Source organism: Balaenoptera ricei, chromosome 16 (genome assembly GCF_028023285.1).
Source record: "Balaenoptera ricei isolate mBalRic1 chromosome 16, mBalRic1.hap2, whole genome shotgun sequence".
Classification (NCBI taxonomy): Eukaryota; Metazoa; Chordata; class Mammalia; order Artiodactyla; family Balaenopteridae; genus Balaenoptera; species Balaenoptera ricei.
Genome location: NC_082654.1, coordinates 18,050,302 through 18,068,335, shown reverse-complemented (window position 1 = coordinate 18,068,335; position 18,034 = coordinate 18,050,302). Strand labels below are relative to the sequence as shown.

The window sequence follows — 18,034 nt, the reverse complement described above, 5'->3', positions numbered from 1 at the left end:
TGACACCCACTCTGCCATCCTCTGCTCTCCGCTGAAGGGAGCTGCCCCTGTGGGAGGTGAGCTTGGAAACTAAGCAAAGCCAAGTGTTCCTCCAGCCATGAGATGAACCTGAAGATGGAAAGGCAGAGGGGGCACCCTCATCTTCCCATACTTCATCGTTCTCCCATGTCTAAAGTGGGCTCCTGTGAGGCCAAGGGACCAGCTCTTATGTTCCCTGAGATTGGGGCACAGCTCACTTTGGTTTTTATGGTTGGAGGCTTTTAGGCCCTCCTCTGTGTAGAGAAGGAATCCTAATCTAACTCTAGTAAAGAGCTGAGCTCATGCTGGATTTACCTCAGCCTTCTTAAAGGAACCAAGGCTGGGGAAAGTGCTGCTTAATTCTGGGGTGTCTGAGAGGTGGTGGGGAGGGGTGGGGGCAGGAAGGGGCCGGAGAACTTGTTCTTTCTGCCTTCAAATCTGAGAATGGAAGCTCCCATGCCCTTCTGTGGCCACAGCTGTGGGTGAATCCAGTGAGACTACTGCAGGTCCCGATGCCCTGTAGACCAATCCCCAAGACTCTTTCAGGGCATCTGCACATTCAAAGCAATTTTTATAATAATACCAAGAAGTAATTTGTCTTTTCCACTGTCGTTGTCTCACGAGTATACAGTGGAGTTTTCCAGAGGCTCCAAGAGGCAGGATCAATCTGACAGCTAATGGCATGTGTGCTTGTGGATTCCTGATTTTAAAATTTCCCAGTTGTAATCTGGGAGGTGAGGGAGACAGCAGAATACATTTTTAATTAAAAATATGAGGTACGAAAAGGATGTGTCAGAGGAAAGGAACAGATCTCCGTGGCTGTCCCTGTCGTTCCTGACGTGCTTGTTTTCTTGGCTTTATCAGCACTGCTTCGGGGACTGAGGCAGGCTCACTGGGGACTGGAGAGTGGGTGGTGACACAGTGCGCAGCTGGCCGGCAATGCTGGCCAGGCCAGGCTGGCCTCCAGGTGTCCCCACAGTCTTGGGAAGGAAGCGAGGGCCAAGGTGCCCTGTGGCTGGACCTCCCTCGCCTGGGAACCCAAGGAGGGGGTCTCACCTCTCTGACACTGGTGGTCTGCAGGGGGCACCTCAGTCATCTCCGTCTGGTTTTTGGTCTTGGTTTAGCGGTAGTCAGACAAACAGGGAGAGCGTGAGTCGCGTGGATGCAGTCTGGCTTCTGTGTCAGCCCTTAGGGACTGATGGTAAAGGCTTTGAAACGGAGCCAGGAGAGCTTTAGCAGCCTTTCTCCTTCTGGTCAGAACGCTTCCACTTTCAGTTGTGAAAGAAAAACCAGGAAGTGAAGTCCCCGAGCACGTTAGAAGCTGGCCATGGCCTGACTCCTGACACGGGGCAGCTCAGACAGGGGCCTGACGGCTCAGACGGCTCAGAACCGGGGACCCTCAGCCTGCAGAAATGTTCTGAAGCCCCCGTGACTCTGGAGGAACCGGGGGGTGAGGGGAGAGGGCAGGGACTCGTGCCACGAGGAACTCAGAGCCAGGAGGCCCCATTCCCTGGAAGCACCAAGAGATGTGGTCCCCTCGCAGGGTAAGGGGGCAGCTGGAGGGGGTATTCAGTAAGGGGTCTCGTGGGTATGGGGCAGAAGCCCAGGTGGCATCCTGACCCCCAGCTCTGGCGAATCTGCAGCTTGCTGTGTCACAGGCACATGTCAGTGCTCACTTTCTTCCTGGTCTCTAAGGAACTTCTTTAAACCCTCCTCATCAGGAGCATGGAGGAGAAGGAGGAGTGTGGAGGAGTCCTTTCTCCTGCCTCTCTTGGGGAAGGGGAACCACAACCCAGACCCCTTTTTGTGAGCCTGAGCCTCTGCCTATAGCTCGCCTGTGCTGCACTGGGGGTTGTCCTCAATTTTCCTGATGGATTTTCAGTCCTTCTGAAGGGAAGAGCTGCCCGATGCGTGACTAATGGAATGGTTTCTGGATGAAGTTGGATCTGTTTTAAGGAGTAGGGCCACAAGTTGAATCTAAGATGAACTTGACCTTCAAGGAGTGAGTGTTGGAAAGGGACTCCATAGTTGGGGCTTACTACCTTCTGTGGGTATCCATCTTTTTGGTGATTTGAAAAGTAGGATTGGATCTATAGCTCCAGTTTGTAGGTAATTGGTATTCTCTAACAGAGGCAGTCTTAAAAAATAATACAATTAAACTAAATTTAATTTAATTTAAAAATAAAAGATTGGTTCAGTTGAAAAAAAAGGAATAATTGGTTTTGGTGATCCCTCCCTCTGTATTCCAGCGTGAGAGTTACTTTATGGTTGTCCCCTCCAATGGACAAGTATTTGAGGTGAACACAGAATAGTCTTGGAAGAGATTTGGTATAAAATCTTGTAGGCATCACTTGTACGCTTGGCACAATAAAAGGGACAAAAACTGAAATAAAACAAGAGTCACAAATACTTATAGAAGAGGCAGGCAATAGAGCTAAGTAAAGTAGGTGATATGTAATAAGATGCAGGTGAGAGGCAAAATGCAAGGCAGGCGCACCCAGATAAACATACTCCAATTTAACGGGTTTTTTTCAAACATTATCCAGACCAAACAGAATGCTTCAGCCGAGCATTTGTTGAGGTCCTGACCTGAAATAGTCTTTTCTCCCAACTTTTATTCTAACTCTCTGGGGGCAATGACACCTAAAATAATATCAGTGTATCATTGAGTGCCTAGGCCCTAAACCTGCAGTGGGGGCCACAGATGCTAGAGGGAGGCTGTGGGTCCAGGAAGGAGAAAGGAAGGGAACTAAGGGGGAGGGGGAACAGGAAGCCAGTTACGCACCAGCTCATAGTGGGTACTCTGACATTTCATTAAGATAGTATTAGGAGATGGGTGGTTAAGAGAGGTGAAGCCACCTTCCCAAGATCACAAAGCAGCCAGCTGTCAACTGGAACAGAAGCTGCAGTTGGTGTGATGTTAAAAACTGTGTTCCATCCACTCCTGTGTAGAGTTAACCTCTCTCTGGACTTCCTAGAAATTTTCATTTTTAAAAAGATTCTTATGTATGGTGACCTGGGCAGATATTGACTTCATATATTTATTAGAGACTTTTCAGGTTGACATTTTTCTAGAATGTAAATATCACAGCTACCATTCTTTGAATATTTACTGTGGGTGCAGTGCTGTGCTTACTGTTTTTTTTGTTTTGTTTTAATTTATTTATTTAACTTATTTATTTTTGGCTGCGTTGGGCCCTCGTTGCTGCGTGTGGGCTTCCTCTAGTTGCAGCAAGCGGGGGCTACTCTTTGTCGTGGTGTGCGGGCTTCTCATTGCAATGGCTTCTCATGGCGGAGCATGGGCTCTAGGCGCACGGGCTTCAGTAGTTGTGGCTCATGGGCTCAGTAGTTGTGGCGCACGGACTTAGTTGCTCCGTGGTATGTGGGATCTTCCCGGGCCAGGGCCCCAATCCGCATCCCCTGCATTGGTAGGCGGATTCTTAACCACTGCACCTCCAGCGAAGCCCCAGTGCTTACTTATTTATGGGGCTTTTATCTTTTGATCTTCAAAACAGTCCTATGAGGTAGGTATGTTTTTTTGTAGACAGGGGAACCAAGACTTAGAAATAAACTGGACACAGTATGAAGAGATTGGAGCTGGCATTTGAACTCTGGCTCATTTAGTTCTGAAGGCAAACTCTGCCTCCATTTCTGATGAGTCTAGTTTAGTGCATGGACCAAAGAATTAGAAACTGGGAGAAACTTTTTCCTTGCAAATCCTCCCACTTTCAAATCCATAGAAATGGAAAGCAGATCGATCCTTGGTTGCTAGGGATTGGGAGGAAATAGGAATGGGGAGTAACCACTTAGTGGTTACAGGATTTCCTTTGGGGTTGATGAAAGTGTTTTGAAACTAGATAGAGGTGGTGGTTGCACAACATTGTGAATGTACCAAATGCCGCTGAATTGTTCACTTTAAAGTGGTTAATTTTACGTTACATGAATTGCACCTCAAAAAAAAAAAAAAACCCTCCCACCTCTAGGCAGGTGAATTCCTAAACCAGGATTTGGCGATATTTTTAGAAATCAGGAAGGAGGTTTCTGTTTCTGTCTGTCTCATATGCCTGGCCAGCAGATGAACTGACCCTCATTTGGAGTGTGACCTCAGGTGACTCGTGTCCAGAGGCACCCTATGAGGGTGACATGTCCCCAGCAGCCCTGAGGTCAGCCGTCGCTGCTCTGGCCGCACTCTGCTATAAACACATCCCGGTCTGTTTCTCCCCCATTTGACCATGCACCATGAGATCAGAAATGTACTCTCTCGTTCTTCCCCTGGCACAGAGGCTGGTATTTTCAGGCTCTTAATTCATGTCATTAGAATAAATACGAGTTTTGGAGTTTGGAAAGTCAGGCAGCCCTTGTACTGCTGTGCCGAGGCCCTGGTACCCACCCTCTGTGGGGAAGCTTGTTGTAGATCTCTGGGTCTCCACGGGTCACTCTACTCTAAGAGTTGTGAGGTTGTGAGTGGCTTGTGGGAGGATGCAGGGGTGCGGTAGGGTTGAGGGAGATGGCGGGGTCAGAGCTCAGAGGTGGACCATGTGGTCCCCAACTAGAAATCCTCTGTTTAAATAGAAATGAGGAGTTGTTAAGACCTTTGTATGTAAGTCGAAGGGCAGTTATACTACAAAGATCATGACCATCTCTTCTCTTTGGGGACATCTCAAAATAGAACATCTGATATTGACAAGGAGTTAGAAACTGACTTAAGTGGAAGAGGGAAAAAGAGAGCTCATCTTCACTGAGGGCTTCCTATGTGCTGGACAGCATACTGGAAAGTCTACCCATAGTATCCCTTTTAAGTAGAGATAATTACCTACCCCTTCTGGTGTGCAGTGGAGGGAAAATGATGCTCAGTGACATTAAGTAACTGTCCCAGGGCCACATATCTGGTAAGTGGTAGTGCTGTTGCTCTGGTACCTAGAAAGGCAATGGCCTTAAATGTTTGCCACTGGAAATGAGACTATTGGGAATAAAGCTGCTTGTTTGCACACTAATCTGGTGACCTCTGACCACTTGCCCGACCAGGTAGCGAGTGGGCTGTTTCTGCAGAGACCTCTTTCACAGCCTCCTGCATCAGCCTGTCTTTATCCTGGCCTGGGTGACGGGGTGCTAGCACTTTGTCCAGCCTATCTTTATACAGGCTCTTATCAACTCCAGTGGATGGTACTGGTTCTCCTGACCTCAGCATTCTCATAATTCACTTGGTCAGCAATAGGCTTGGGAGGCCTTTGGGAATGTTTACTGAGACAAGAATCTCCTCAGGGTAGAGCTGCTGGACTATGGCTTGTTGGAAGCACAGTAGTAGATCAAGGTTGACTAAGTCGATCTAAGATCCGGTGGGATTTGTCACTGCCTGTCACCAGCCTATGAGTGGCTCAGCAACTATCCTATGTGATCTTCATGGACTGAGTTAAGAGGATTTTGGCATTTGACTTAATGAAGGCTTACCTGATAAATCCCACCCACCCCACCAAGGCCTGGCATCCCAAGGCTCTCTGGTGTTTGTGAACCAAATGACTCCAGTGGTGTAGTGTCTATACCAGGCCCCAGACACTGTCTTACTCAGCCCTTTGGAGACTTTGTCTTTTTTCCCTTTCAACTAAAGGTGGATCCTCTATCTCCATCAGACATGTCTCTTCACCATCTCCCTTCACGCTTGTCCCACTTTGGTGCCTGTAACCCTGCTGCACCTCTCACCCCACATCCGGGTATTCCTCTTCCTCTTTTCTACTTAGGTTTATCCAACCTAATATGGTGACTGCTCTCTCCATGGAAAAGAAGATGGAGAGACACAGACAACAATGGAGAAAGATAGTTTGGTGACAGTGACCCTGGTTGGAATCATAGTTGGGGTCTTACCAGCCATTGGCCTCCTTGGTGGGGTGGTCATCCTTGATTGACCCTGGACATAAGACTATTGTCAATAAAGCCAGGGGATCAAGGACCACATATCCTTGAGGGTCTACAGCCACCTCCACCTACTCCAGTCTACACTGGCCTCTCCCTTCTTCATATTCATTAGCTTATCTTGCACACTGAATCCTTGTATAAGTGATTTTTAAAAAATTTTTGTTTAATTAATTTATTTTATTTATTTATTTTTGGCTGCATTGGGTCTTCATTGCTGTGCGCGGGCTTTCTCTGGTTGTGGCGAGCGGGGGCTACTCTTTTGTTGCGGTGCGCGGGCTTCTCATTGCGGTGGCTTCTCTTGGTGCGGAGCACGGGCTCTAGGCACCGCGGGCTTCAGTAGTTGTGGTACTTGGGCTCCGTAGTTGTGGCTCGTGGGCTCTAGAGCGCAGGCTCAGTAGTTGTGGCGCACGGGCTTAGTTGCTCCGCGGCATGTGGGATCTTCCCGGCCCAGGGCTCGAACCTGTGTCCCCTGCATTGGCAGGCGGATTCCTAACCACTGCGCCACCAGGGAAGCCCTGTATAAGTGATTTTAGTGTTCGATGGACCCATAAGTCCCCAGAGGGCAGGAGCTGTGCCTTCTAAGTGTTTGGCCCTTTGCACACAGCACAGTGCTGGGCATACACTGAGTCTAAGATCTTGGTTTGCCTCATTCAAAGGAAATTATACGTAAATTTAAAGTGCAGAGGGTAAATGTATCTCTTGCCACATACATACTTTCTCCAGAATGTATGGAGCAGATGCTCCCAAAGCTGGGGTACATTCCACAGAGCATTTGTTTCCTGCCTGGGGAATTGGCTTCATCCCCTACTGGACTATGAACTCTGAGTGTAGTTTCCGCATGCTGGACACACTGCCGGGCACATAGTAGGTGCTCATATATTCGAATGCTTGTAGGATGAGTGAACCTTGACCTCACTCGGGTCGGGTTGCTTAGTGTTGCCCTTGCTGTAGCAGGAAGTCCGGCTGTGGCATTTCTGACGAGGGCTCAGCGGCTGTCCCCACCCCCCGACCCCCCACTGTGTCTAGGCGCACATCGTGTCATTGCGGGAATGAGTTTTGCAACCTGTTTCCTTCAGTAGACTCCCCTCCCTCGGTGCCTTCCTCTGAACTTGTGCTAATGGTGAGCGAAAGGGGAGGTTGGCTCGAGGGCACTCAGTGGGTTCCCACCGTATGTCGGGCACAGTGCTGCATTAAGATAGCCTCTGCCTGGGAGAGGCAGCTCAAGTTGTCAGCTGAGCCCCAGGGACCCCCGAGACCCAAACCCAAGGAAAGAGCTGATCCGACTCCTACAGCTTTTCCTGTGCTATTCGGTAGCAAAGATATCACCAGTGGAAAAACATCGAAACCCTGAGGATTTATTTACGGTTATGCTTGCTGGTGGGTCAGGGAACTGTCCCAAGCCTAGCCCTCACCTCCTCTCTGCCAGCCGCCTGACAAACTGGAACTGTTGGGTGTGGCCTAGGAATTGGGCTAGGAAAAACAAATGTGGGAGATTGGTATCTCTTCCCTGTTTTTTTTTGGCTTTTATTTTTTAAGATTTTTTGATGTGGGCCATTTTTAAAGACTTTTTTGAATTTGTTACCGTATTTCTTCTGTTTTATGTTTTGTTTCTTTGGCCCTGAGGCATGTGAGATCTTAGCTCCCTGACCAGGAATTGAACCTGCACCCCCTGCATTGGAAGGTGAAATCTTAACCACTAGACCGCCAGGGAGGTCCCTCTGTTTCCTGTTTTAGTTATTTAAGCACTCACAGAATCTTTCCGGGGTGTGGAAATGACTGCTTCGCCACCCTTGGGGTTTTAACAGGGATCCCCTTTGATAATGCTGTCTTCCTGCTTGGCCACACGTGAATGACCCCGTGGAGGTGACAAGGAGGCCCTTTCCCATCTGCCTGGGGGCATCCCGTGGGCTGTGTGCTTCAGAGCACACTGGGTGCCAGGCCCCCAGGGGAAGAGAGCCACCCAGGCCTGGGAACCCGGCCCTGCTTGGTGGAGAAGGCTAGTGCCAGGCGGTGGCCTGAGCAACCAGGCGCTGGTGAGTGGCTGAGAAGTTATCTGTAGGCTCGTAGGTTGGGATGTTACACCAGCCTCTGTGCTCAGCAACTGCTGAGAATGTTGAAAGATGCACTTTCGGGCCCCCTTTGACCCCATGACTCAACCTTCACCTTTGGTTTCTTATCCACTAAGGGAATGAATGAAAAACGTTTCCACCCTCAGAGCTGCCATCCAGACTGGCAGGTAACGTGAGTGCAGGGAAAAGGCTACTGATGGAATGTAGCTTTAGTGGTGGGAGAGCTGCACTTCTAGAAACGAGGCTGAGGCTGTATTCTCAGGTGTAGTCACATGAAATGCCACCAACCAAGGTGGTGGAACTTTCTAAGTCAGCTGCCTTAGTCAGAAGTGGGATAATTCAGAGTTGTTCATTTTACGTTTTTCTTTTTTTAAAAAAAAGCATGCATATTACAGATTAAATGATACATACTCTCAAGTGTTACCGTCCCAATAATACCTACTGTAACCTCCCTAATTAAAATTCACCCCCTGCTGTACACTCAATCCTCTTTCCCTAATATAGTTTTTATTCCACAGTATTCTATAATCTAGTTCTTGTTCAGGCTTGTCGCCAAACTCCCAATAAAATACAACCCCACAAGAGCAGGGTTTCACTGCTATATCCCCAGCACCTGGAATGATGCTGATGATATACAGTCAAGCCCTTAAATATCTTTGGCTGAATGACTGAATACTCAAAACTTTCTGGACAATCCATTCATAATTTCTCCTCTTCAGTCTGTCTTTTCCTATGAGGATTATTCTTTCAGAAACACAAAAGCATACACTACACTGTCCAAGTGGGTTTTTTCCTTTCTACTTGGTTGTATTTCACATAGTTCTTTCCTTATCAGTATATACAGACCTGCTTTATTCTCCTTACTACCTGCCAAGAATTCCATTGTGTGTAAGTGCCATAATTTATCTGGTTACTCTCCTATCAAGGAAGGCTTTCCTGGTGTCTGACATTATCAGCAATCCTATAGATTAATGATGATGAACAGAATAGCTCATACCTGAGCCCATGCTTCAGGCATTGTTCTAAGCACCATACAGGTACATGAACTCCTTTAATCATGGTGACAGCCTTATGAGGGAGATACTAGTATTGCCATTTTATGGATGAGAGAACACACAGAAGTTATCTACCCTAGGTCACAAAGCTGACCACAGACAAGGATTAAGCGCAGTGTGACTCAGGGTCCATATTCCTAACCGGTGCCTCAAACAGCCATTTAAAGTGATGCACTTTTTATTGAACTGATGTCTTTCTATGGAATAAATTACTAGTAGGGTCATTAGGTCAAAGGGAACACATTTTAAATTGTGGTAGCGGGCAATGGGCACATCCCTACGGAGGCTGCCCCAAGTTTACGTCTTCGTGATTGATAGTGCATTTTGTACTGTTTCATCATCGCGAATCTAAATGATGGGGAAAAGGCATTTCATTTAAGTTTGCATTTTAAAAAACTATAAGTGGAGCTGAATGTCTCTCCCTGGTTTTAAGTAACCTGTTTGTTTTGCCATGAACTTTCTGGTCATGCCCTCTGCCCTTGGTTTTACTGGGTTGTATTTTGTTTTTCATTGACTTCTACACATTTCTACTGAGGAAATGAGCTCTTTGCCTATCTGGAATATTTGATATTTTTTCCAGTTTATCTTTGACTTTGTCTCTGGTATCTGTTCTGCAGGGCAAATATCTTTTAAAGTTTTGTGTAGTCAAAGTTGCCAACATTTCCCTTTTATAGCTTCTAGGTTTTGTGTCTGTCTTGAGTCTTCCCCATGCCAAGATTATAAAAAACAATTCTCTCATACTTTTTATCCTCAAATACTCTCATGGTTTTCAATGTTTTATATTTAGTCTTTGATCCATCTCCAATGTATTTTTGTTTTAGGGGTAAGACAGTAATCAACTTTCGGTATTCTCTCTGAATGGCTAGTCTCTTGTCTCAACACATTGATTGTAAGTGAAAAAAATCTATCTTGATTTGGACTGCAATTTAGTATATGATAATAGCATCCACTGGGAGTATTTCAGGATTATCTCATTACATAGATTTGTCTATTTATGATCAATAGAAAACTTCTATAGCTCCATAGTAAGCAAATTTGGTAGTGTTTGGGTAACCTCTCTGCTACCCACCCAATTCCTGTTACTTTTCAAAAACTTTCTGACTATTTTTGTAAGTTTTATTTTTCTGGGTGAACTTTAACTTTTTAATTTCCCAAGAAAATCCTATTGGTCTTTATTAGGGTTGCATTAAATGTATAAATTTATTTAGGGAGATTGGACCCCTTGACTATTTCAAGTATGTCTTTCCATTATTCAAGTCTTTTTATGTCCCTCGGATGTGAACTTTTTAAATGTAGGTTTTACACATTTATTCTTATATACACTATTGGGAATGGCACCTTTTCCATTATTTTCGAATTAGTTATTTGCACAAAATATAGGAAAGCTATTGACTTTCTGGCTACTGATTTGGTAACTGGCCACCTTACTGAAATATCTCATGGTTTCTAATTGCCTCTTATTTCTTTAGAGAGATTTTAGGATTCCCTTCTCAGCAATTTTTTTTTAAATTGGGAAATATGACAATAAATTTTATCTTGGATATAACTGAATGTTGGCCCTTTCTGACTCATTTAAGATAACATGGGTAGCTGAGGTTTACCCTCCTTAGGAACCAATGCTTTTCCATTTTTTTAATTTTGTATTGAAATATAGTTGATTTACAATGTTGTGTTAGTTTCAGGTGTACAACAAAGTGATTCAATTATACATATATATAAATATATATATTCCTTTTTTACATTCTCTTCCATTATAGGTTATTACAAGATACTGAGTATAGTTCCTTGTGCTATACAGTAGGTCCTCATATCAGCCTTTTCTCTGACTAAGTTTTGCGAAAGAGGATTGTTGTCTCAAATCATGTTATATTTTATTTCTTATTAGAAGAAAACTCCATGTGCTACAGAAGAGTAAACTGGTGTAAGGAAAGGTGAAAACTCCTTAGCTCCAGAGCTCTGAGAAAGCTGGGTGAAGGATCTTGCAATAGAACTCTTAACTGGTTCACATTCATTGCATATAAAGGAAAAGGTTATCAGATCCTCCCAGGTATGCTCATGAGGCTATTGGTTTGTAATGTCCTATTGACCTGTTGCCATTACTTTGGGGTTTGTCTATATATATTAACTATGCAGTTAAGGAATGATATGGAGGGCTCCTAAATTGGGGGTGGCAGAAATTTAGGGAAATAACAATGGAGTCTGGATTAGAACTTAAAGCCCAACCAAGAAAGCAGAACTTTCATATACAGCCTCCTTAATAACACATAGGCCCCTTTGGAGTCATTATGAGTTGAGAAGATTTGTGACATAGTCTCTAAGAGAGAGTAAGTAATTCAGTATGGAAGAATGTGTTAATTAACTGCGTGTAAGAACTTGGGGACTCTGGTCTCCCTTTTAATGAACTTTCTATCACCTCAGAATGAGCCCATACATGCAAGAGAACAGAAAACCAATTAAGTCCAAATGAGTGTGCCACTTTCTAGAAGGCAGATTCTTTTAAAGCTTATAATTGCTCTGCCTGCCAATGCAGGGGACACGGGTTCGAGCCCTGGTCTGGGAAGATCCCACATGCCGTGGAGCGACTAGGCCCGTGAGCCACAATTGCTGAGCCTGCGCGTCTGGAGCCTGTGCTCCCCAACAAGAGAGGCCACGATAGTGAGAGGCCCGCGCACCGCGATGAAGAGTGGACCCCACTTGCCACAACTAGAGGAAGCCCTCGCACAGAAACGAAGACCCAACACAACCATAAATTAATTAATTAATTAATTAAAAAAAAAAAAGAATAAAGAGACTTTATTAAAAAAAAAAAAAAGCTTATAATTGCAATCTATATCTCATTATTGAATAGAAAATAATTAGTTCTTCAAGACTAAAAGCAAAGATAATTAGTCTTATTGTCCCTTGAATTCCAAAAACCCAGGGCAACAGAATCATGTATTTCTAGGCTGGACCTTTTATCCACTTAACACTGTAGATGACTTCATTTGATAAGATCCATCCTGCAGATTCTTCCAAACCTGGAGGAGTAGACTGATCCTGACTGGTTTTTGATATATGTTAGAAATACATCCTTTCACCATCCATCATCCCGAACCTAATACCCTGCCAAAATATTGATCAGGAGTACCTATCTCAAGATTGTCCAGAGTGACTTTTGATGATTTAAGATTGAAGAGTTTGGGGGTGAGAGAGTTTTATTAAGGGAAAAGTGGGTCAACTGAAAGTATTTAGAACAGATAATTCTGACCTAGAAAACCGGTCATTTATTCAGCAACCACTCATTGAAAGTTTACTGTGTGCCAGGCATGGTGCAGGCATTGGAAGCACAGCAGTGAACAAAACAAAAATCCTTGTTCCAATTAAAGCATCAGTTCAGTAGGGGCAACGGACCATAAGGGACCAGGACTATCTCAGATAGCAAGCAGTGACATGGAGAAGAGAAAGCAGGGTCCATAATAGTGACTGAGGTGGAAAGGGCAATATTAAATAGGGTGATCAGAGAGAGCCCCTGAGGAAATGACATTGGAGTTGAGATCTGACCTATAAGCAATACACAACCATTTCAGATCTGGGGAACAGTGTTTCAGGCAAAAAGAAGAGCAGATACAGAGACCCTAAGATGGGAGTGGACTTACGCTTGAAGAGCAGAATACACAGCAGAAAAATAAAATCTTTTAAGTGAAAGGGACTATCAAAAGACAAATTATTTATAGACTATAGGGATAATCTGAAAGATTCATAGCAGTAAACATAGTTGACCAAAAACATGAATATTAGAGTAGAAGGGGGTCATTTAAGGACTTTATCCAAGGAAAATGAGACAATGAAGACATGCTGCCCCAAATCTTCAAAGGAGCAAAACCCAAAGCTGATATGGAGGGTGGTCATAACCTAGGTACCAAGGCTGGTCCTGGGAGCTTGCAAGCAGGTATGAAGGCAGGAGGTGTCCTTCAGCAAGCTTGGGAATTCAACATGTCAGGAGCCAGATGAGTAATGTTGGCTGCGGCCATTCAAACCACAGAGGAAGTGAGGACCCTGGAGAGTGAGTCAAGGGGAAGGGCTGAGGACAGATGGGCATCCTGGGGTATGGGACTAAGGCGTGTCACTATTACCACATCAGAAAGCGGAGGAAGCTTCCCACTTGGGGCCAGCCTGTGGCTTGTTCAACCATCTGTAGATAACCTCAAACAAGAACTCCCAGATACAGTGTAACACCGCTCTCCTTCCTCTTTTCTTTACTGCTATTGCACTTGTCCCTACTCCATTCTTTCCCAACTGGGAGTGACGTTAAGGGAAGAGGAAAAGCTTGCAAGGGGTTCTGTGGAGTGACCGATCCAGGATTGTAATTTGAGTGACACAGGACACATGACGAGAGAGATGGTGGCTTCTCCCCTTGTTTACTTGAACATATCTGGAAGTGTTCATGGTTTCTAAAGTTTGGAATGGCAACCAGTCCAGTAGTGGTGTAACCTGAAGGTCTTGCCTTTTCTCAGACCCTTGGTTTCTCCCATTTAAACAGTGAGAGAGTTACATGATATGGTTGCAAATCTTCTCTAGTGCTAGCATCCTAGGTTCAAAATGTGTGTGTGTGTGTTGTGCATTAAAAAGGAGACTATCAATATGGTGAAAAGACAACCTACACATTGGGAGAAAATATTTGCAAATCATATATCTGATAAGGATCTAGTATCCGGAATATATAAAGAAGGCTTACAAGTCAACAACAAAAAGACAAACAGCCCAATTTAAAAATAGGCAAAGGACTGCAATAGACATTTCTTCACAGAAGAAATACAGATGGCCAAAAAGCACATGAAATTTGCTAAACATCATTAGTCATTAGGGAAATGCAAATCAAAATCAAAATGAGATGTCATTTCACACCCATTAGAATGGCTATTATTTTTTTTTTTTTTTAAAGAAAAGAAAATAGCAAATGTTGGTAAGGATGTAAAGAAATTGGAATCCTCTACATTGCTGGTTGGAATGTAAAATGATAGAGCTACTGTGGAAAACAGTTTGGTGGTTCTTCAAAAAATTAAATGTAAAATTACCATGTGACCCAGCAATTCCACTACTATTTACCCCAAAGAATTGAAAATAGGTATTCAAACAAAACTTGTATACAAATGTTCATAGCACTATTCACCACAGCCAAAATGTGGAAATAACCTAAATATCTACCAACTGATGACTGGAGCAGCAACATGTGGTCTATCCATACAATGGAACATTCTTCAGCCATTAGAAGGAATGAAGTACTGATACATGCTAAACCTTAAACATGGATAAACCTTAAAAATATTATGCTGAGTGAAAGAAGTTAGACACAAAGAGTCGCATATTACATGATTCCATTTATACGAAATATTCAGAGTGGGTAAATACATGGAAACAGAAAGTAAATTAGTGGCTGCCAGGGGTGAGGGGGAGGAGAGAATGGGAGTTACAGTTTAATGGTTTCCGCTTTTGGGGTGATGAAAACGTTTTGGAAATAACTAGAGATGGTGGTTGCACAACACTGTGAATGTATTAAATGCTGCGAAATTGTACATTTTAAAACTGGTTTATTCTATGTTATATGAATTTTACCTCAATTTTTTACAATGTGGGGAGGCAGGGAGGAAGCATCTGAAATTCTGTGTGTATCCTATTTGGATACCTGGTCAGCAATAGCAAACAAAGTGAGTAAGCTATTTCAGTTGACAAATAGATACACCTTTCAGTGTTTTCTGCCAATAAAGTCCCTTGCCAGTGTAGGCAAGGTAGTGAAGTGGCCAGGCTCATCCCATTTGTGGGCAGTAGGACAGGAGTATACCTAAAAGGAGTGCTCAAGAATTGGCAGACCGTGGTCTGGATTAAACCAGATGTGTTTTCGTTTATCCCATACCAGACCCTTACTAATGGAGCCAGAAGTTAAAATTGAGGTTTCATAAAAATCCAGTGTTCCAGGTTTGCTAGGGAGTAAAGAATCTGACCATCTGGTGACCCTGGGCTCACATTACTACATGGTAAGAATCAGCCAGGGTGGACAGCAGGTGCCACCTTTAGGCTGTTCATGGGTTCTTTCTCTCTCTCTCCTCCCTTTGTGTTACCTGCCAGGCAATTCACCCTCCTTCTTCCCCCATCCCACACTACCACATTTCACCTTTAGACCCTCTTTTGAAGACGTTGTTTGCAAAGTCTCCCATTAAGTCTCCCACTGAAATGTAAAGCTGCCATGTGTAAGAAGAGGGCAAAAGTCCTCAGTGCAACAATCTGTTCTTGTATCCAAGAAGGGAGGTGCAGGTAAGAATCTTTTACTTGAGGAGGGATGAAGGTAAAGGGCAGAATCCCAGATTCTAAGGTACCACCAGACTGGTGGCAGTACCCCAGGCTGAGGAAAGGGGTTGGCAATAGGCAGAGATGGCTGAGCACAAAGCAGGTTTCCCCTCCCTTTGGCATTGCTACCTGTCCTGTGAATTTTGCAGCTTCCCCTGGGGCAGCCCGCCTTCTCAGCCTGGGGTGGGTGGCCGGCCTTGGAATGGTGTCCCGCATGGCTGGCTCTTTAACATGCTTTGCCTCCTGGACTGCCTTACCACACAAGTTTGGCCAAGGCTGGATTACAAAAATCCCAGCTCTCAGAATCCTGGCAGGTGGTCATAATAGCACCTGTTGTTAGGTAAACTAGCACCTTTGGGGTCTGGCTTTTTTTTAATCTTCCTTTTCGTTACCTAAACACAATGTGGAAGAAACCAAAGAGTTGAGACAGTCATCCCAGTCTCTGGAAGTCCAGTTTTCCTCCATAAAATGGAAAGGAACTACTCTAAACTCAGGTAATAACCAATCAAGGGGTAGAAAAATGATGAAAAGTGACTCAGGGCTTCTTGTGACTGTTACTGTTCCCACACAAAATTTCTAGGCTTTATAGCCTTTGTTAGAGTGGAATGAACTGTTTCCCTTAATGGCGAAAGTTCCAGATGCCAGCTAATGGCAGCTGTCCCAAAGCTCTAAGGGTGGCTATGACTTTTTATCGGACTTGCTTTGCTCTCTTGCTTTTGAGTAGGAATGTTTGGTTTCATCTCTGAGATATAGGGCGTTGCAGTAAACTTTAAAGAATACAAAATCTGAAATGCTTTTGCTGTGACCTGTAAGGTGCCAGATGAATTCAGTCTCCTTGAACTGTGTGGCTAGACTCTATAAGGAAAAAATGGGTTGTGATTTTGTAGATTTTAATGGGGAAGCAGCAGTGGCAAATGGTGAGTGACCTTGGACAAGTCACTACTTCTGGGAGTTTCTATTTTCTTTGTCTGTAAAATGCGATTTCAATTAGATAATCCATGCAAACAACACAGCTCAGTGCCTGGCATAGAGTTGGTGCTCATTTGTTTGATGCTGTTATTGTCCTAGTCAAGTCTGAAAGTTGTGAGGCAAGATCTGGGAGAGACGGCTTCAGCGAGAATAAGTTCCTAGGACCCACTCAAATGTTAATGCCTACTGTTAGAGTAGTTTGAAGCTGGAAACTACAAGAAAAGCTGAGCTGTGGGGGAAAGACTGTTTCTTTTGGTTCGCTGAGATCACTTCCCGGCCTAAATCTTCAATGCTCACCTGCTACCATGTGTCAGGCCCATTCTCCTGCATCCTTCCTGCAGACCTGGCTAAAGTTGCCTCCAATAAAAATGGTTCCTCCAGGCTCCCTGGAGGAGAGGACTTTGGACCTGGCAAGTTGTGATGCTGTTGATCTCTGAGACCACCCCCCCCCCGATGGCTCAGAAAAGAAAGCAATGAGCAAGGCATATCTGGCCAGCAGGAAATGTCTTTCACAGGAGAATGCTTAATTTCTAAGATGGGTGGTGTCACCTCTCCTGAGGTTCCCTCTTCTGTCTGGTTATACTAGGGAGATGCAGTTGCAAGAGTCCTTCGTGACCCTCAGTCTGCTTGGGCAGGGGGAGCTCTCTGGAGCCCCCTCCTCTGACTACCAGCTTATTTTGGGTCCAGAGGGCTTCTTCTAGGCTTTGACAGTCAAAAAATTAAAGGGTAGTCCTTTCTCAAAATTGTCTGGGAAATGATTAACCTGTTTCCTTTGATCCTTTCCGCCTTGTGGGAGGACAGTCAAGTAGCAAGGGTAGAGAATGCATTCTACTATTCTCGACAATGTTAAGGTAAACAGTGGGAGAAATTCAGCTGCTAAAGTGGTCCAACCCTGGTTATTTGGAGGGCTAGAAGCTGTGTGTGTGTGTGTGTGTGTGTTCTTTCTGTAAACACAGAACTATTGAGTAAAAATATATGGCCATTTCCTCTAACTTTTTCTTTCCTTCTTTTTTTTTTTAGGCCTGAATTTCCTGCTGCTATTCACAAAGATGCTTTTTATCTTTAACTTCTTGTTTTCCCCACTTCCAACTCCGGCATTGATCTGCATCCTGACCTTTGGAGCCGCCATATTCCTGTGGCTGATTAACAGACCTCATCCCGTGTTGCCTCTTGTTGATCTGAACAAGCAATCGGTGGGACTCGAGGTAACTTACCCAGCACCTTTTCAGTTTGTCAAACTTGATCAAGCACAAACTAATTCAAGACCTGAGGATCACTGGTGAAGGAGACTGGGGGTGGGGGGGTAGTATGGGAAAATAAGTCTTCTTGGTTAGCAAAAAACCCCAAAATCTATATGTCAACATTTCTAGTCATGGCATATTTTCCTTTGTAATAAAAATGAAATCACAGCTTTTACTGGTTTTGTGATGCCAGTAATCTAGATCCGGGGTTGGCAAACTACAGCCTGAAGGCAAAATCCACCTTTTTCTGTGTGAGTAGCAAGCTAAGAATGTTTTTTATATTTTTCAAGGGATATGTAAAAAAAAATTAAAAAGAGTGATAGATCATATGTGTTCCACGAAGCCTAAAGCATTTACAAAGCCCTTTACAGAAAAAGTTTGCTGACCCACGATCTAGATGATGGAGTCAGTACTTTGGGGACAGGAGAACATGTTCATCAAGACACCCAGT

The 18,034-nt window shown here is 44.4% G+C and overlaps 1 protein-coding gene across 1 annotated transcript in view; it reads left to right on the top strand.

The window, feature by feature from the left end:
- The first annotated feature begins 1,319 nt into the window (after positions 1-1,319).
- Positions 1,320-18,034, top strand: part of ACSL5 (acyl-CoA synthetase long chain family member 5) — a 41,631-nt gene continuing 24,916 nt past the window's right edge. Inside the window, exons 1-2 of the mRNA XM_059899481.1 lie at positions 1,320-1,562; positions 17,363-17,547. Of these exons, the coding sequence (XP_059755464.1) occupies positions 17,392-17,547 (156 nt within the window). The 5' untranslated portion in view covers positions 1,320-1,562; positions 17,363-17,391. The remainder of the gene's footprint in view (positions 1,563-17,362; positions 17,548-18,034) is intronic.